This window comes from Plecotus auritus, assembly GCF_963455305.1.
Source record: "Plecotus auritus genome assembly, chromosome: 3".
Taxonomy (NCBI): Eukaryota; Metazoa; Chordata; class Mammalia; order Chiroptera; family Vespertilionidae; genus Plecotus; species Plecotus auritus.
In genome coordinates this window covers 26,770,744-26,791,535 of record NC_137772.1, presented here as the reverse complement: position 1 = coordinate 26,791,535, position 20,792 = coordinate 26,770,744, and the positions used below count along the sequence as shown (strand labels likewise).

General features: G+C 41.9%; 1 protein-coding gene across 1 annotated transcript in view; it reads left to right on the top strand.

Annotated features, from left to right (window-relative positions):
* ZMAT4 (zinc finger matrin-type 4) overlaps positions 1 to 14,980 on the top strand; it is a 421,249-nt gene extending 406,269 nt beyond the window's left edge. Inside the window, exon 7 of the mRNA XM_080658638.1 lies at positions 14,969 to 14,980. Coding sequence (XP_080514764.1) covers positions 14,969 to 14,972 — 4 coding nt within the window. The 3' untranslated portion in view covers positions 14,973 to 14,980. The remainder of the gene's footprint in view (positions 1 to 14,968) is intronic.
* Positions 14,981 to 20,792: the final 5,812 nt, after the last annotated feature.

Genomic DNA, 20,792 nt, shown 5'->3' with positions numbered 1-20,792 from the left:
CTGTCTCTCTGTATTTTTTTGACAAAGAAAATGTATGGCAATTTTAGCTCAGTCACATATTGTGTCTAGAAGCACCAGTTGTCCTACCCCTTTCAAAGAGGAATAATAGTGTATACTTGCAGAAGCATTGGCCCAATCAAAGAAAATGATATAATGTGGTTAGCATATACTAGTTGCTCAATAAACATATTTTTATTTCTCTAAGTGACTTTGCATAATTTATTTATTCCCACTTTCTCCATTTTCTCATATAGAAAAGAGAATCATGATAATTAGAAGCCATGAAGTAGTAACAATTAAATGATAAAATGTGTAAAAAAATGCTATGGAAATCAAACTCAATACTAGGGGATATAAATTCTGAACATAATGATATAAAACATTCTATACACCATTGAAATTATAATGTGCTGCTATATAAATTGACACAAAATCAAATAATCTTACTCCACAATAAGATACTAGTACAACAAGCATGTCAAACTCAAAGGCTAACACGAGCCAAATAAACAAAGTTTAAGTTTATGTGGGCTGCAAAGAAAACAAAAGCTTCAATTTTCATGGAAATGTAGGTTTATTTCAATCAAGACATGCTGAATACAAAGGGCTGAAATAAATGAGTAATCATTAACATAAAATAATAGAACATTTTAACAAAAATTAATATTTTTTCTTGAACATTAACTTAGCAGACACTGAATAACTGCACACATTAATAAGCGTAATGCTAATAAACCCATTTTTATTTTTCTTCAAAAGTGAAATATTTCCTGTTGCATACACCAAACAAGTCAGCACAAGACTAATGACATGCCAATCGGCTGCTAAAATATTTGCTGCTAGTATTAGTGGAGAGAAATGGTGCACCTGTGCATAAGGGAAATGAATGCAACACAATTATAGTAATCAGTCATTAGTGAATGTTGTAGTTAGTTATTAATAATTACATATAACAGGATATTGTAAAAATTAAGTTATGAAGTTTTTATTAAAATGTTTCTTACATACTGTTATTTTGGCTGGGCCGCAAAAATATTTGTTGTGGGCCGCATGCAGCCTGAGGGCCTTGAGTTTGACATGCTTGCTGATCACACTCATAAGAATGGCTAAATTATTTTTGAAATGATAATACCAAATGCTGGCAAATGTGCAGAGAAACTGGCAGGAAGGTAAATTGGTGCAGCCACTCTGGAAAACAGATTGGCAGTTTCTTATAAAACTCAATATGCAATTGCCATATGAACCAGTCATTACACCCCGAGGCTTTTATCCCAGAGAAATGAAAACTTACATTTACACAGAAATCTATACATGAATGTTCCCAGCAGCTTTGCTTATAATAATCAACACTGGAAATGACCCACATGTCTTCAATGGATGAATGGTTAAACAAAATTTGGACATTCATGCACAGCAGCGGAGAAAAGGGAATGAACTACACAACAACAACTTAGATAAATTAGCAGAGCATTATGTTGAGTGAAAAAATAACATCTCAAAATTAAATACTGTATGATACTATTCATATTAAGCGTTCTTGAAGTGATAGTATGGAACTGGAGAACATATTAGTGACTGAAGGGGTTAGAAACTGGATAGGAGATTGGGAGAGAGGTGGATGTGGTTATAGTTATAAAAAGGCAATATGAGGAATTCTTGTGCAGCAGGAACTGTTCTGTACCTTGACCTTGACTGTAGTGAAGGGTACATGCAGCTACATATGTGATAAAACTGCATAGTTCTACACACACATACACACACACACACACACGAATACAAGTAAAACACAGAACATCTGAATAAAATCAAGATGCTTGAAACCGAGTCAAAGGTATGTACATGGAATCTCTCTGTATTACAAATGTATGTGAAACAAAAATTATCTCAACACAAGTTGAATTTAAAATGATGCCTGCAGTACTTATGATATAAAAAAGGCAGCCACTTTTATAAAACACGCATACTGAAAGTTGGAAGAATCCACTGTTAGACGGGGAAGCTGCCACTAGCACGGCTGGCTCAGGACCCACCCCTTCAGCTGCCCATCACACCAGAAACACCATGCTTTGTGCATGGCATGGACCAAACGCACACGGACCCTGGGTCACTCCTTTAGTGACTCAACAACTGTGCTGCTGTCCCTAGAAACTGCAGAGGGAGAGGCCGCACCAGCACCCCACCCCCATTTCTACCTTCCAGACTTCAAGCTGTGCTTTGGCTTGGGGGCAGGTGGAGCACATGGGAACCAGAGGTTTACAGGAGCCTGAGAAACATGCAATTTACATTTCTAGCTTCTAAACTGAAGTAAAACTTTCTTCAATTTGCATGGAGTTTACTGAGGCATTTCTGTAGTGCCTGCCACACATAATACCAAAATTTCCAGTGCAAATCAAGACCATGTAATCATGTACCTGTTTTCTTTATTTTCCTATTCCATTCATTCCATTCTCAATGTCTTGTTTTTTTATAAACAAAGAAAATGTATGACAGTGTTAACAAAATCAAAAAGCCATCGCACTTTTAGGAAACCAAACCAAATGAATATTCAATGAGCAAGTTTGGGGGCGTGGAAGGGGGGCCACAGGGATTTGACGAAGTCATCTTCAAAATGCCTTTTCAGGCCAAGAGCCTATGTTTCCATGATAAATGGCCAGCCTAGCCCAGGAAGCTTTAGGCCCAGGGTTGAAAACTGAAATGTCTGTAATAAAAAGTAATATAAATGAGTGAAACCAGTGTCAAAAAATAATAAACGGAGCCACTTACAAATGCAGTCAGAGCTGTCATGCCAGAGGAACTAACTGTCATACACCTCAAACCTCAGAATGTTAAAACAGAGAAAATAACTTCTGGACTTTGGGCCTAAGGCAGCATTTCTTTCCCAAACACTGTTTACAGAGATAACAAGAAAGAAATTATTATGATTCCTGGACTGAAAATTAAAAACATTGTTTAAAGTTAACATCACTTTGTTAGGTTATCTGCACCTGTAGAAATGCCTTCCTTCTATTGATATAAATTGTTCTCCTTCCCTTTCACAGAAATACCCATTGCCTTTGTCTCCTTATTGGAACATTACTTGGGCTTCAGCATGAATTAATGATTCCTGAATAGTTATTCTTATTGGTCTCAAATAAATAAATGCTTGTTTGTCTTTCACTTTGAAAGGCCTTTTTATTTTTAGGTTAACACTGGCCAGGTGAGGCAATATCGAGTGGTGAGGACAATGGTGAATATGTTCTGTCTGAAGAGGAAAGTCACTATTCTGCTCCAGCTCATTAGTGCCATGTGGAACTTCAGGCCCAGGGTTATCCAACTTCTGGTTTCTTTTTAAAGAAAAGAAGGAAGTAAGGACTTTTATGGAGTATTCTACGGTTTAAAATGTTGGTTTCAACACATTTAAATCTTGACTTCTACTGATTGTGACAGACAGCAGCTCCTTGCTAGCCTCTTGTTGGGGACTCGTTACTGAATGCTCAAATTGAAATACTTTTACTAACACTGTGAAGTTCAAACAGAACAGCCCTGCAAGCTAGATTTGCCCAGAGCCTCCAAGTATGGGGGCTCTGCTTTAAGCCCTTACTGCACCTTCACCTCTGGCTTAGAAGTTCTAGTAGATACTTCCCTGAACAACAGAGACTACATTGGAGAAAGACCAGTCAGGCCAACGAGTGTATCTGCCCAGATAAGAACATGTGGGGTTTGGTCACTTTTCCCAGAGCATCCTTGGGACCAAGATGGAGATGAGTTTGGTGGCTATTTGGTGGGACTTGCTTTGTCTCTGCCTCTTTCTTGAACATCATATCAACTGGTATGACAGGGCATAAGACACAGGGCATGAGTGCTTGAGACATCTTTTCATACAGAATTTATTCCTTATAGCTCCACCTTTGAATACACTGAGTGGCCAGATTATTATGATCTCTGAACGCATAATAATCTGGCCACTCACTGTATATATATACCGTATATGTATATATATATTAGAGGCCCGGTGCATGAATTCGTGCATGGGTGGGGTCCGGCCAGCCTGGCCAGGGGGAGGGAACATGGGCAGTTGGCCAGCCTGCCTGCTGGTTGAACTCCTGGTCAAGGGGACAATTTGCATATTAGCCTTTAATTATATAGGATATACACTGAGTGGCCAGATTATTATGTGTTCAGAGATCATAATAATCTGGCCACTCAGTGTATATTCCTAAGTAGAAACATAAAAGGATAAGGCTAGGCTGCCGGGGAAAGGCAGAATTGGATATACATAAGAACTGACAAGACTTTTCTAGTAATACCAATAGCTAACACTTCGTGATGTTTTCTGTGTGCCAGGCATTGTCCTCAGTACCTTACATATAGTAACTTACCCAATCCTCACAATAGCCTGTGAGATAGGGGGAGCAGTTGTGATTCCCATTTTAAAGATGAGGATGCTGAGGTGCAGAGGGGTCAGGCAATGCATTGGATTCAGCCAGTGCATCACTGGAGATCCCAGCCCTGGCAGAGCAGAACTGCTCTGGCAATGGCCATCATTGCTCTCAGCATTGCAGAACCAGGTCACAGATGCTGTTGTTTCCAGACGTGGAGGCCAAGGAGTCATCTGCAGAAACTTCTCCAGCCCTTCCTGGTGCTCTGAGCACAGCCTCACAGTTCCTGCCTCCATCTGCTACCTGTCTCTCAGCTTCTATCTGGGGTTCCCTGTGGCCTCTAAGGGGTAAAGTGAAACCTGCTGGTCAACACTGCATAAGCAAGCTAGAGGCTCAGGGGAGTTAACTCCCACAGAAGTGGACTTGGATCAATGGAAGATAATCTGCAGATAAGGTCTTTCCTACCCTCTGGGAGTAATTTCACAGTGTTGCTTTGAAAGGATTAGCAAGACTGAGATATCAGAGTGTCAAGGAACTGTGATCAGCCCTTTTCCACAGTGCCTTGGATTTGGTCTCTTTCCCTGTCTCACTTTCCTTTTCCTTTATTCAGGTTTCAGTGGGATTGCTCTCCCTTGCATAGCATGAGCACACAGCCATGTGCCTTATGCTCTGGGTTCTAGGGTCCCCGGCTGAGACAAGTACCTCCTCCAGGGCTTAGAGCCAATGAGTGCCAGTGCCAGGATGAGAGCCCAGGAGCCTGTTCCCAGCGTTTGGGTTTTATAACCACTCAATCTACTGCCTCTAAAGGAAAAAATAAAACCTTGGGTTGCAAAGTTAATGTCATCTTTAAAAATAACCTCTCCCTATCTGCCAAGTACATTGCTGCTGTTTTCTATCTTTCTCCAACTGAAATCTAACCTTAACTTTGTACTAGGCTGGGTGCTTAAAGTTTCCTATACAGACTGCTAACTTGGTCTGTTCTATGTCTCCCAAGAATGTCAGCTACTACAGGGCAAGACCTACTGAATGCAGTGTGAGGAAGCTCAAGAAACGTGAACCATAAAAGCCATTGAATCATGGCCTCACAGCTGTGTTTCAGAGTACAGCTTTGTTTTGGTTGGCGAATAATCTTAATATCTCTCCAAAAAATACATACTGAGTTCTTATTATGAGGCCAGGTACAAATATATGAAATTGGGTAAAACAGTCCTTGTGCTCACTGAAACCTCCTAGTGGGGAAGACAGGGGTGTCAAGAAACAAGTTTAGCAATGTGATAAAGTACTCTTCTTCCATTTTCCCTAATGAAGTTTTATTTCTAAAGAGATCTTTGTCTTTGTTTATTTGCTTACTTGAAAACTTCAGGCAAATAAGTAATAAGGGTCCTGATAGTTTTTAAAAAAGAAGTGATATCTGTGCAGGGTGAGCTACTCAGAGAGGATCAGCAGTACCACAATATATTGGATCTCATCCATGGTAAAACCACATTCAACTACCAATCTACACTAATAAAAGAGAAACATGCAAATTAACCATCACTCCCCTACACCCACAAGCCACTCCCACCAGCCAATCAGGAGTGAGCATGCAAATTAACCCAACCAAGATGGCGGCCGGCCACGGAGCAAGCAGGAGGCTTGGGTTTCCCCAGCGATGGAGGAAGCCAAGCTTTCTGCCCGTTCTGGCCGGCCCTGGCTTTCGCTCAAGGCTACAAAGTTTCAATTATAGAAGATAAATAAATCCCAGATCCCAGGGCCTCTGCTTGGTTCGCCAGGGGGCGTGGCAGGCCTGCAAACCACCACAGGCCCCTCACCCAGGCCACCCCACGCCACAAGGGAACCCCCACCCTGATCCAGGACACCCTTCAGGGAAAACCAGCCAGCCCCCACCCATGCACCAGGCCTCTATCCTATCTAATCCTATCTAATAAAAGAATAATATGCAAATTGACCATCACTCCAACATACAAGATGGCTGCCCCTATGTGGTCAAAGATCCTGGCCCTATGTGGAAACAAGATGGCCACCACAAGATGGCCAGCAGGGGAGGGTAGTTGGGAGGAACCAGGTCTGCAAGGGACAGCAGTTGTGGGCAATCAGGCCAGCAGGGGAGGGCAGTTGGGGGCGATCATGCCTGCAGGGGAGGGCAGGTAGGGGTGACCAGGCCAGCAGGGGAGGAAAGTTGGGGGCAACCAAGGCTGCAGGGGAGGTCAGTTAGGGGTGACAAGGCCTGCAGGGGAGGGCAGTTAGGGGCACAGGCTGGCAGGGGAGTGGTTAGTGGGTGATCAGGCTGGCAGGCAGAAGTGGTTAGGGGCAATCAGGAAGGCAGGCAGGCGAGCAGTTGGGAGCCAGCAGTCCTGGATTGTGAGAGGGATGTCCGACTGCCCGTTTAGGACCGAATCGGGCCTAAACAGGCAGTCGGACATCCCTTGAGGGGTCCCAGATTGGAGAGGGTGCAGGCTGGGCTGAGGGACACAACACCCCCCCACCCCCCATGCACAAATTTCGTGCACTGGGGCCTCTTGTCCTATCTAATAAAAGAGTAATATGCAAATTGACCATACCTCCACTACACACACAAGCCACACTCACCAGCCAATCAGGAGTAAGTATGCAAATTAATCCAACCAAGATGGCTGCAGCCATGGAGTGAGCAGGAGGTTTGGGTTTCCCTGGCAATGGAGGAAGCCAAGCATTCTGCCTGCCCTGGCCTGCCTTGGCTTCAGCTTAAGGCTACAAAGATTCAATTATAGAAGATAAATAAGTCCCAACAAAAATGGCAGCAGCCACAGAGCTGGAGAGAGCAGGAGGCTTGAGTTGCCCCTGGCGATGGAGGAAGCCAAATTTCCACAGCCCTGGCCTGCCTTGGCCTCCGCTTAAGGCTACAAAGTTTCAATTATAGAAGATAAATAAATTCAAGATACCAGGGCCTCCCAGGGCCTCTGCTTGGGCCGCCAGGGGGCATGGCCAACCTGCAAACCACCACAGGATTCTCAACCAGGCCTCCCCACACCCCAAGGGAACCCCCACCCTGATCCTGGACACCCTTCAGGGCAAACCAGCTGGCCCCCACCTGTGCACCAGGCCTCTATCCTATCTAATCCTATCTAATAAAAGAATAATATGCAAATTGACCATCACTCCAACACACAAATGGCTGCCCCCATGTGGTCAACGATGACTGCCCCCATGTGGACACAAGATGGCCCCCACAAGATGGCCAACAGGGGAGGGCAGTTGGGAGGGACCAGGTCTGCAAGGAGCGCAGTTGTGGGCCATCAGGCCAGCAGGGGAGAGCAGTTGGGAGGGACTAGGCCTGCAAGGGAGGGCAGTTGGGGGTGATCAAGCCTGCAGGGGAGGGCAGTTAGGGGTGACCAGGCAGGAAGAAGAGGGAAGTTGGGGGCAACCAGGCCTGCAGGGAAGGGCAGTTGGGGTGGGGGGGACCCAGGCCTGCATGGGAGAGCAGTTGGGGGGGACCAGGCCTGCAGGGGAGGGCAGTTAGGGGTGACCAGGCCTGCAGGGGAGGGCAGTTAGGGGTGACCAGACCTGCAGGGGAGCATAGTTAGGGGTAAACATGCTGGCAGGGGAGCAGTTAGGCATCAATCAAGCTGTCAAGGGAGTGGTTAGGGGGTGATCAGGCTGGCAGGCAGAAGTGATTAGGGGCAATCAGGAAGGCAGGCAGGCGAGCAGTTGGAAGCCAGCAGTCCTGGATTGTGAGAGGGCAGTCGGACATCCCTCGAGGGGTCCCAGATTGGAGAGCGTGCAGGCTGGCCTGAGGGACACACCCCCCCTGCACGAATTTCGTGCACCGGGCCTCTAGTCTGATAATAAATACTGACATCTATCATCTTCTTGTTCTATGTAAGGCTTTTCAAAGCATTTTAGCGATGTTGATTCTTTTAAGCCTCACCGGGGAAGTTAAGGTAACACTGCTAATGTCTTCCTCATCTTACAGGTGAGAAACTAGGGCACAGAGAAGTTAAATACTTAAGCCAAGGACATACAGGAAAACATGCATATGGCCAGCATCTGAGCACTGTGAGTTTGACTACACAGTCACCCTGAATCCCCTATGCTACCCATCTCTCTTTCTGCCATGTAATCATCCTTCTAGGCAAAACCTTCAGTGATTGGATATCTCTTAGCTTCTTGTAGGAATGATTCTGACTTCTTTATTTTCAAAATTATGCCATTAACCTTTTAAAGAATAATTTTGAATTTCTTCATATATAAACTCTTGAGGTGATGAGAGTAAAATGTAGTGCCAATCTGACACACTTTTGAGAACAAAAGGGGAGCACTATTAATAATTAAAACAGGACATCAGGTCAAACTAGGACTGTTCCAGGGAAACCAAGATGAACAGTTACCTGAACATGCATCAATTGTCCCCAAAGAAAAACAGCAGAATCAGTGCCATATTGGAGTGAGAATTTTTAAGCAGAAAACAATCCCTCTAAATATTACAGAGCTAGGAGTAGTAACTGAGGGGTCTTCAGAATGAACTCCTTCAAAGTCTTTTCATTTCTTAAAGATATTTAAAACTTAGTATGCCACAAAAGGTCCCTCATTATCTGCTTCCTGCCTACTTTCCCATCTCATCTCTAAATCCCTTCTTCCTCCCCTGATGCTGTGTTCTGGTCAGTGGGTTATGTGAACTTTTCCATTCTTTCCACACCTCCATGTCTTGTCCATGTTGTTGCCTTTTCTTAGAATGCCATTTACTTGTTTGCAAGTGGCAAACTCCTCTGCATCTTTGAAGAACCAGTTCACAGCTGACCCATTTCTTTGTCTTTCACTAGAATGTGAGTCCTTTATATAAAAGACTGGGCCTAAGTTACACAAGTAATAAGCAGTAGAAATAGGAGGTTTACCGGGACTTAACTGACTCCTGAGTCAGATGACCTGGCTCTTAAAGGATTAGGAGAAAGGAGTTTTGCAGGTAGGGAAGGGGTAGGGGGGTGAGGTTTGGAGAGAAAGACTAATTCAGTCCAAGAGAACAGCACAAGAAGAGGCAGGGGATTCAGAACATCATGATGGAAAAGGACAAGAAACCCTGAGAGTCAAGCAGCAAGGGTGGTGAAGGGGAGAGGGCCAGGCTGTGCAGATCCTTGTGATCTGTGCTAATGCAGAGATAAGTAGACTGAGTCACAATCTTTGCCAAAGGTGGTTCTACTCTACCAATGGTTTCAAAGAGCTCATTTCTTCCCTGAATTTCTGAGTCTCAGGGAACCTTGGGACAGAACTATCAAAATTCTCTTGTACACCGTATAAAAGAAAATAGCCTCTCCATCTCTATTATTGCTTTGATTAGAAAAATGGTATTAACCTTTGAAAAACTTACCATTTTGTTTTCTTGGAGTTTGGTCAAGGTTCCACTTTATCTTGAAAATGCTAGTTTCTGCATTATTTTAATTGAAGGACTTTAGGGAAAAATCCAATTAAGTTGTGCTATATGAACTGAAACTTGCAATATATTAAAAATATTTACACAGTTAATCAATTACCCAGTTTCTAATTTGAGCCCCATTGTCATCCCAAATTTGCACTCAAACTCAAAAGAAAGAACCAAGGGCTTCATCAACCACAAATACATCCTAAATGCATTTCAGCTAACTTAAAGACTGTCTGTCTTGATTAGAATGATACCAATCCCAGCTGCTACTTAGAGAATCACAAAGCTGGAAGGAGCCTCTGAGATCTTTCAAACTTTTTCCCTAATAGAGGAGCAAACTAAGGTCTAAAGGGGATGACCTATTCCACAAAGATAGGCTAAGGGTAGGAACTCGGGTCCTGTGCCTAGGCTGTCTTAGCACTGTCCCAGGGTCTGGTGGCTTCCTACTTGTGTTCTTGAGTGACATTCATTTTCTAGAAGGCCCATAAGGAGGGCCTTCATGTTTTAGGAGGGCCTTACTGTTTTAGGAAGCTCTTAATGTTTTAGGCTGGTGGAACCATGAAGAAGAGACAATTAGGAATATAATGATCACAGCTCTATTCTGATGCTGGTTCTCTCCGACCTGACTCCTTACAAATGCTACTATTATTTGGTTTATATTTTATTGCCATCATCCAGAACAGAATCCAGCCCCCTTCCATACACCATGCTCCCAGATTTCCTGCTGGAACTATCTCCCTACAGTGTCCAGACAGGACGGTGAAGTCTGAGGAGAGCAAGGGGTGAAGCAGGCATGAGGCGCTAGATCTGTAGTTAAGTTAGTCCATACTGGTGATACTAAAATGCACTTCAAGGCTAAATTAGAATTATCTATTAGCAATTGTTTTTCATTAACCACAGCTGTCTGCCTCTTGTTAGGGAAGCCAAAGCCAAACTTGTGAACAGCTGCTTCAGAGTCCAGCACAATTGTTAGGGTAAATGCCCATAAATCATTATGCAAATTTGGGACTGGGACTGTGTTGATACAATGGTTCTCAATTGAATGTACTGAATTCCTTGTGTCAGGGATTTTTTAGGTAGATGTACACATACCTTATCCAGAAGAATGTCTTGCAGGAATTACCAGGCAGAACTCATAGCATGGAAGACAGAACTAAAATTTCCCCCTGGTTAACAAATATTGTAATAACAACTTTTTAGTTCTAATAGAATTTTGATAAAGAGACTACAATATGGTAGTCCCATTACTCAAAAATTTCATTTTTTTGCCTATTTACTTTCCAAGCTTGAAAATCTTAAAGCCATCATGAATTTCTCTTTTGTAATTTTGCTTTTTATATTTTAATATATAGTAAAATTTTCCTTATTTCTAGCTATCATTTCTTATTTTAAATAACTCTAATATTTTATCACCTTGATGAACAATAATTTTGGGGACAATTTCTCTCTTTTATTGTTATTATAAGATGCTGCCAAAAGTATATTTATGCCTTTTTTGTTACTTTACAGAATTGTTTCCTTCAGAAACATTTTGATTTTGAACTGAAGATGCGAACATTTTTATGGCACTTGCTGTACATTATATTATTGATTTTCAAAAAGGAAGTACCAATTTGCAATGTCACCAACAGTATATGTGTGTGCTAGATTTCCAGGAATCTGACCATCTTTTATTTATTGATTTTAAATGTTTTTTGGGTTGGTTTTTTTTTTTTTTTTTTTTTTTTTTGCTAATTTGCTAGGTTGTAAAATGCTCTCAGGTTGCTATATAACTTTTTTTTTTTATCAATTGATTGATTCATTCAGAACTATTTATCAAATGGGTGCATTTTGAGAATTTGGAGAAAGATATTGAAGGAATCCTTTGCCCTACAAAGACTTGAGCATCTGAGTGAGTGGTACAGCATACCATTTATTGTGGAGTGTCTTAAGAATGATGGTAGAGCTATTCACAAGGCACTGTGAGAACATGGTCTGAGAACTTGAGTCAGAGGTATAAAAAAGGATTTCAGAAATAAAGTGACAAATGGGGACATGGGTATTCCAGGAAAAGAACTGAAGAGAAATTGTGGGCTAAGATATGGATAGAGGCATGAGAGGGGGAAATCAGCTTCATTAGCTAGCTGGAGACATCTACAGTATTATAGCCTCATATGCCAGGGGTATGGGCTGCACTAAGTTAAATGGTGAGAGAAGAGACTGATATATTAGTTGGCACTATTTTGGCTTCAAGTGTTGTAAATGTCAACTAGAAATAGTCTAAGCAAGAAGGAGGAGGTGGAGAAGAAGGAAGAGGACAATTATTTATTATAAGGAACTGTGTTATCTCAGTGATCCTAAAGATAGTAATATGTCCAGGTGTTAGAGTAACTATAATCAGGAAGAAAAAAAAGGGGGTGGCGGAGGGGTGGTGAAAAAAAAGAAAAAAGAAAAAGGAGGGGAAAAAATGGAGTGCCATGAATTGAGTTTGATTCTTTATCCAAAATTTTCAGTAAAAGACTTTTAACCATGGGAGCATATTTTTAAAAATGAAAAAGAAAAACATAAAACTTAAACCCTGAAAGACATTTCTGTACCTTCTCATCTCTCGTTTCTCTCTGAATCTCTCTATCTCCCTATATATCTCATCTCTATCTATCTCTATCTCCATCATCTCATCTCTCCCTCTCACAGCTTTACCACATACAGTTTAGATGTCTAAATAGAGACTGATTCACTCTCTTGGTTCTAGTTCAAAAGTTCCAAGGAAGTCCTCTAATTGCCCCAAACTGAGTCAGAGATCCATCTCTGAAACAATTTATGAAACTATGAAGGCCGGGCATCAGAGTTCTGTACAAACATAGAAACTCCTGTTGATAATTCGGTAGTACCAGGAAGAAGTGATTATTCAAAGAAAAGGGTAGGTGGATATTGAGGTGCTAAGAAACTAAAACAATACGTGTCCATTATTTCTGAAAAAAATGTCTAGGGTACTATCATGAATGAAGTTGAATAATATATTAAGGACTATCAATTTTCTATAGGCAATACAATTTTATCACTTGGCCAACCCATGTATCTCCAACTCTTATATTTCTCTGGCATTCTGTTTGTTCTGGATGATTTGACTTGCATGGTCCACTTTTAGGGTGCTCATGGAAAGAATAAGATTGTAAGTACCCCCTAAGTCTTCAGTGTTGGCAGCAAGCTTTAGATTAGAACAGGCCTTGATCTTGACCTTGAAAAAAAACCCTGTGGGGCCAATATGCCTTAGCCTCTGTCCACACAGTTTGATGGAGAGACTCAAGTTGGACCAGAGCCATTCAAAAGGACTACTGTGCCTTCTGGTCTCTGGGCTTCTGTCTTGACCTGGAGCAATGCTTGTCCCTTCATCTTTCTCTAATTCCACCCTTTTTTAGTGCTTTCCAAATAAATGTAAATCATAAAGTGATTTTGCTCTAAGTGGTGGCTAAAAAGTAAATAAGAAAAAACAAAATTCTGAAGAGATTTTGAGCAGAAGTCTGAGACAAGCAGATTTCTCCTCTTCTTTCTCTTTTCCTCCCCCCCTCCACCTTCCCTCTTCCTCTTCCTCCTCTTCCTTCTCCTCTTCTTCCTCCTCCTCCTCTTTCTTCTCCTTCAAATAATCACTCAGGCAGCTCCAGATGATGCATTGCTGTACATTGAGGTTAGAGGCAGCAGCACCAATTACAAAGATTGTTTTATTAATCCAAGTAAGAAATGGTGAAAGCTGGAATGAAGATGATGATTGGAAGATGGACATTAGATATTGGTAAGACTTGATGAATCATTTAGGGAGATTTTTGAAGCAAATGATAGAAGAACAAACATCACAAACAAGCTTCCACAATATAGTGGGATTCACTTTCCCAGAAGCAAGTATGCTGTGTGTGAGGGGATCTGAACAAAATTATGAGTTTTCTAGAAATTGGAGAAGGGAAAGTGGATGTGCAGTAAGCATTCAACATTTTTCAATACAGTCAGTAATTGTGCTGGTATGGGGAAGTGGAAGGAAATACCACCACAATTCTCAGGTTTACTGAACTGGGTGATTAGGTAGTTTCACCAGGATAAAAAATAAAGGAAGATAAACAGGTTTGGGCAGATAAGTTTTGAAGGGAATGAGGCACATCCATGTGAAGATGTCAAATAGGCAGCTAACCATATGAGTTTGAAGCTAAAGAAAAGATTTGGGTTAAAGATATATATTTGGATGTTATCAGCATCTGGAGGTGATATAGCGCACAGGTGCATGGTGAGGTCATTGTTGAATGAGATTACCCAAGAAAGTGTGTAGAGTGAGGAGAGACAAAGATAAGAATTCATCTCTGGAAAAGGGCAAAGTATAAGGCTGGAATTAACTAACTGCATTTGCATATCAAAGAAGTGTTTCTTGAATTTGGATAGCTGTTGCAGTGAAAATTTCTACATAACTAAATGATTTCTAAGCTCCATTTGACAGCTCATTATTTTTAAAGCAACATTCATCCCCAGCAAAAGTCACTTTACACTAAAGAGGATGGGAAGGACTTTGGAGTTCTTAGCAATAAGACTTGACCTAAAGCAATAAATAAATACTTTATAGATTGTAAAATGTTTGGAATTCTTTTATGACACAAATAACCAGCTATGGTTAATAGGCTGGATAGCTTCTCTTGAAATGAAGAAATGTTTGGTGAATTTTTAGCTGATGACTTTGCTATTAGCTGTAAGGAATTAAACTTGACAATCTTATAGGAGGGCCTTAGCAAAAGCTCAAAGAATATTATGTTCAAAATCCAACTGAAAGTATGGGGATCTCATTCTAATAAATTAAAAGTGAAAGGACAGACACTTTGCAGGGAGAGAAATCATCTGTGTTTGCTAGGTATCTGGGAGCCATGAGGACTGTAAGGCATGGCTCATGGTACTGGGATGGAGAAAGCCTCAGAAAGCAAAGCCCTTCCTACTGTCAGAAGCTGACCAGCCTGAGAAAAGGGCAGACCCAACAAAACCTGGTTGAGAGAAAGTTACATAGGCAGTCCCCACTGGTGAGTTTCTAGTTCTTTTTTAGTGGTTATTTCCTTAATACATGAAAAGGATCTCATGGATAGTTTTTCTAAGCCAAGGGGGGAAAGTTGTTTTAATGCTAGATAGACGCAACCAAAGGGTTGGTCTTTAGATATGCCTTGGGAAATTTAGAAAATGTTTAAAGACAAGTTCTTTCTCCCTTCTCACTCAGCTAAAAAATAGAACCACTTCACTGTCCAAGAAAGAAGAGCAGTGGACATGAGGAGGGAGGAGCAAGACTCGGTGAGCTCCAGGTTTTGCTTTCCACCTTTGGAATCCTGTGCTCCTGTGTCCACAGGGGCAAAGCTATAAGATGGACTGGGAAGCCCAATGTCACTACACCTCAGCTGCTCCCTGACCATGTGACCTTGCACTCCAACACATGGCCTTGGATTCACTTTATCCACTTGGAAAGTAAGTGAGTGGGGAGAGTCTCTGAGGGAGAGGCAGTGTATTAGTTAAGGGCAAATTACCCACATTCATATCCTGGCTTAACATCCTCAATGTCTTTGGTGGGAATTAGTTACCCTTCCTGCGCTTTATGTTCCACACCTATAAAAAGAATTTAGGGACTTCAGAGTGCCCAGAATAGTGCCTGGTCTATTGTGAGCATCATGTAAAAGGTTGGGTAATTTTAGTCCAGCTCTAATTTTATGTAAATCTGTAATCCGAGGCCCAGCACTTAGCATGATTCTTTAGCCCATGTTAAGATAGCTAGGGAATTAAAAATACTTCTATAAACAGGAACTCATCTTGGGAACATCCCACAGCCAAAAGCTAGTTTTGTTAAACTGCCTTTTTATCACTTTTAAATATTCCTAAATCCTTTTGGGAAAGGTTGTTTTTCAAAATAAGGTAAAGAATTTCAATTAGGCATTGCAATATCTTGTAAAACCGTGCCCTAAAGGCTTTCTCTCCTTTGTATTAAATGAAGCTATATTAGAATTAATTACCAGGAGAGATAAATGAGAGTCCATTGGCTGCTTGATGAGAACTGTCACTGCCCCTGGCTAAGTAACCTCCACACCCTAGAATGAGGTCCACTCCAATTGCAGGGGGGAATGCAAGAAGGGGAGGGGCAGTGATTCACTTGGAGGGAAAGAATGCTACTTAAATCTGTCTACCAGAAAGAAAAGTGGCATTTCACATTTTGTCATTCATTCATTCATGCTCATTCATTCATTTATCTTCCCCCTTCCTTTAATAGCCCTTTAGTTATTAATTAAATAACCCTTGATATTATGAGTCTTCATAAGAATAACTATGGTTACTTGTTAAAATGTAGGTGCCTAGATTTTTCTTCTGATTTAGTAGAGTTAGATGGGGCCAGCACTTTACATTTTTAACTAGTACAGTGGAAGATTTGGAAACACTTCAACTTGGAAACACTTCTTACCCCTGGGCATAGTGAAAATAACACTGGACAGACTTGTGGGCAATGTAAATGGAAAAGTGATTTCATGGCCCTCCAAATTCATTTCCTTTAAACATTTATTCAGCATCTATACTATGACATTTATTTGGTGAAGTATTTATTTGGAAACTTATTCAATTAATATTTCTATTAATTGAAAAATTTACCTAATAATTGCCTTGTACTATTTGAAGCCAACTTCATGCTGTGAAGGAAGCTTAGCAAACAGGATTATAACATGCTTTATCTTAATTTGGAATTTAGATTTTGAATGCCAATTTCAGAGGACTAGCATCTGATTTACCTTAGATTTGCACTTGCAACATGCAAGTGTTTAATTTATAATTTTTAATTTTAATTTACTTTTGAGCACGCTCTGAAAGTCAGGACAAATTAACATTTCACCAGTTATATAATAAGTCCCCGTGGAAACCTGAATTAATTGACATCACAATTTCTATTTACTGCAGTGCCTTTTAAATGTCTTTTTCAGATTGGCATGATCAGTGGGTACCCGTCCCTTCTTTCTTAATCCAATCTAAGTGGACTATTGAATATGAGCAGGAAAGAGGGTAAAAGAGGAAAGCTTGGGGTTGAGCTAGGGGCTCTAGATACCAGTCTCAGTGTCACAGGTCATAGACAATGACCCATAATGGAACTGTTATATAGTATGTCCAAGGTGCTGGATGGGAAGACATGCCACAGGGCTCTCAGGAAAAGGTAGTGGTGGTGGGTCAGTGTGGACTCCTCATTTGGAAAACAGTCTAGCCTGTATTAGAACTCTAAGGGAGCAGGATGCCCAATAGAGGCACTTGCAAGAGTTAGGCAGGTATCCAGACTTCATCACTCAGCCCGAGTTCAAGGCAAAGCCCAGTACTGGAGTGACCAGCAGGTGCTCACGTGTGGATGGAATGTATTAGGACCACAGAACCAATGGATACCAAGATGTTTAGGGTCCATCATGGGCCACAACCCACATTCAGAGCAGCTGACCGAAGTCCACTGTTGGTTCTGTTGGAGAGAAATTGCTTAACTTAAAATTCTTTTCAATACATTCAGAATGTCTCAGGATATAGGAAGAATTGTCTTAGAACTTAAACAACTGTTCCTATTTCCCATGGCTAAGAAGAGAATAAATGGATGATCTCCAAGAACAGGGCTTTATAAATTATTTAAACTGTTTGGAAGATATTTGCTGATCCCAGAAATAACTTCCAAGGGTCAAGCATCAAAGAAGTGGTGTGACTTTAAGGTTTAGATATGATTACCTCATCTTTGGAAGCCTGGAAATGTGTACAGGATGGAATTACAACTTCCACACTTGCAACATTTCTCCTCTGTGTACTTCATAACATTTACTCTGATCCAGGTACTCTGCTAACTGCAACATGTATGTGCATGCACCTGCATATTTCTGACTTATTCCTCATGATAACCCTAGGCCTTAGCACAGTTACTTCATTTTATGGATGACCAAAATGAGTCTTAGAGAGGTTAACTTACCCAGTCACAATGCAAGTGAGTAGTGTGGCTGAGATCTAGATTCTTTTAGTCTGCCTATAGATTCTACCCCTTAAGCAGATTGCTCTGCTGTTGAAGACTGTATTGTACATAGAGTATGTAGTGAAGTTTATATTGCGTGTGAGTACATAGTGCAGCTGAGGAAACACAGGGGTGGGAGAAGATCAGGCTCCTTGTGGCAGATCTGCCCTTAATAAACTTTTCCAATTCATTTATCTTTCATTTATTTAAAAAATATTTGTAGAATATCTTTTATGCCCCAAACACTATTTTAATGAACAAAACAGGCAAAGATGTAAAGTATTATTACAAATTACAAAAATTACAATTTGTAAAAAATATAAAAACAAACCTAATAGAAAGAAAATTATATTGTTTGTTAAGAAGTGTAAGTCCTTTGAGGAGAAAAAGGTACAGTGAAGGTACACTGGTAATGTGGGAGGAGGCTGCTTGGTGATTGTAAATATGTTGATCAGGTTGGCCTCAGATTTGTTGAGAAGGTGATATTTGATTTTAAAAACTTGAAGAAAGTGGAGGAGTTAATCAAACAAATATCAGAGGAGAAAATACCAGGCAGAGTACCTTGGCAGTGTGAAAGCCTTAAAAACTAGACCTTACCTGGGACATTTGAAGAATAACAGGTGCCAGAGTGGCTGGAGTGACTGGAATAGTGATGTCAGAGAACAATGGGCATTCGAGTTATGAAGGGCAGACTGTTGTAGGAACTCAGTTCTTACTTGATGGAAAATGGGGAGTCAATGCAGGCTTTTGAGCAGAGGAGTTATACAACCTGACCTTACTTTTTAAAAGGATGACTCTGGCTGCCATGCTGAGAATAGACTGTAAAGAGGCCAAGAGCAGAGGCAGGGAGACACAATCTAATGAAGCTATCACAGTATCCAAGTGAAAGAGAATGGTGGGTTGACATGAGGTAGGAGTAATTGGGGTGGGGAGAAAATCATCCAGATTCTGTATTTAGCTTAGGGATGCAAGAGAAGAGGAATCAAAGCTGATTCCAGGGATATGGAGATTAGCATCTTTAAGGATAGTGTTGTCTCAGCTGAGATGGGAAGGCGATAAAATCAGCAGATTTGGGGTCAATATTAGGTAATAAAATGGAGACATGTTAAATTTGAAGTAACTATGAGACATCCAAATGAGGTTTTGAAGTATATCATTTGGTATATGGACCTGGAGTTTAGGAGAGAAGCCTTAGCTAGAGGTCTAGATTCAGAAGTTATTAGAAAAGCTACTGCAGGAAACGGTGACACATTCAAAGCCCTTTGCTAGAAAGGATTTAATAAAGGAGCTATTTACTGAGTTTTGGCAGGATTAAAGGGATTTACAAGGGGTGGTGGGCATCAAGGGAGCAGCAAAGATGGAAAACCATTACAACTAGTCCTGAAAGAGAAACAGAAAGGGAACAGTGTGCCTGAAACCAGTGAAAAGTAGAGCTATAGAAAACTCTATTTCCTGCATTTACATCCTATCAGCCAGAGTCAGAAGCCAGCCAGTAAGTGGGCCTGGGGAATATAGACTGCAGGGGTCAGCCTCCTGAGACACAAAGCAAGACAAAGTCTGATGGAGAATGGATCTGGGGTATGAGAGGAAGTGGAGAATCACTAGCAAAGATGATGTATAAAGCCTGAGGCTAGTTTAAGGAATGAGACTAATAGTGAGGAGCTAAGTACAAATAACTGAGCCCAAGGATTACATCATTAAGAAGTTTGGGAAAAGAGGAAGGACTAGCAAAGGAGGCTACAAATAAATATACATAAACTAGAGGCCTGGTGCATAAAATTCGTGCATGAGGGGGTGCCCCTCAGCCCTGCCTGCAGACAACCCTCTCACAGTCCGGGACTGCTGGCTCCTAACCGCTTGCATGCCTACCTGCCTGCCTGATCACCCCCTAATCGCTCCCCTGCTGGCCCAATCACCCCCAACTGCCTGATTGCCCCCAACTTCCCTCCCCTGCCAGGCTGGTCACTCCCAACTGCCCTTCCCTGCTGGCCTGATGGCCCCCAACTGCCCTCCCCTACCAGCTTGGTTGTCCCTAACTGCTCTCACCTGACTGCCTGTTCACACCCAACTGCCCTTCCCTGCAGGCCTGGTCACCCCTAACTACCCTCCCCTGCAGGCCTGGTCACACCCAACTACCCTCCCCTGCTTGCTTGTTCGCCCCCAACTGCCTTCCCCTGCTGGCCTGATTGCCCACAATTGCCCTCCCCTGCCAGCCATCTTGTGGTGGCCATCTTGTGATGACGTGGGATGGCCATCTTGTGGCAGCCATCTGGTGACAATGTGGGGGCAGCCATCTTATGGTGGCCATCTTGTGGCGGCCATCCTGTGACAATGTCACTTGACACCACCTAGGTGTTTTTTTTACAGGACAGGCAGGACAGCAGAAAGCATGGAATCCTGGAAGCCAAGAGAACATCTATCAAGGGAGAGGGTGTGATCAACTGTGTCCAATGCAGTTGATGTGTCAAGTGAGATGGGAGCTGAGAACAGACCCTCAGATTTCGAAACATGGAAGTTATTGATGCCCTTTACAAGAGCCATGCAATGGAATGGTAGGGACAAACACCTAATGGGAATGGCTTTCATGGAGAAGAGCATGAGAGAGGTTTCTGACAGCATGATAAACAATTCTTTTTATAAGTTTTGTTGCAAAGAGGAGCATAACAATGGGGAAGAAAGTGGAAAAGAAATAAAGGTCAAGAGAAATTATTTTTGAGATGGATAAATAGCAGCATATTTCCATGGTGATGGGAAGGACCGAGTGGAGGGGAACAATGAATGACTCTGAAAAAAGTGGGGAGAATCCCTAGAGTGATTTCTTGTCCTGGGTCATGTTTCTTCTTGAAAATGGGGTCAGAATTTTCTTGCCATCTCTGAAGGGTCTTTTGGAGACTGAATGAGATAATAGGAGACTGTGTGGCACCCTCCATTATGCAGGGCACCCTTCACTCAGCCTCAGCATTTCCAACCTCCCACCTGGCTTTCAGAGCGCCCAGCGTGAACATGAGCGAAGACTCTAGGTATCCCCTCTCCAGGGCAG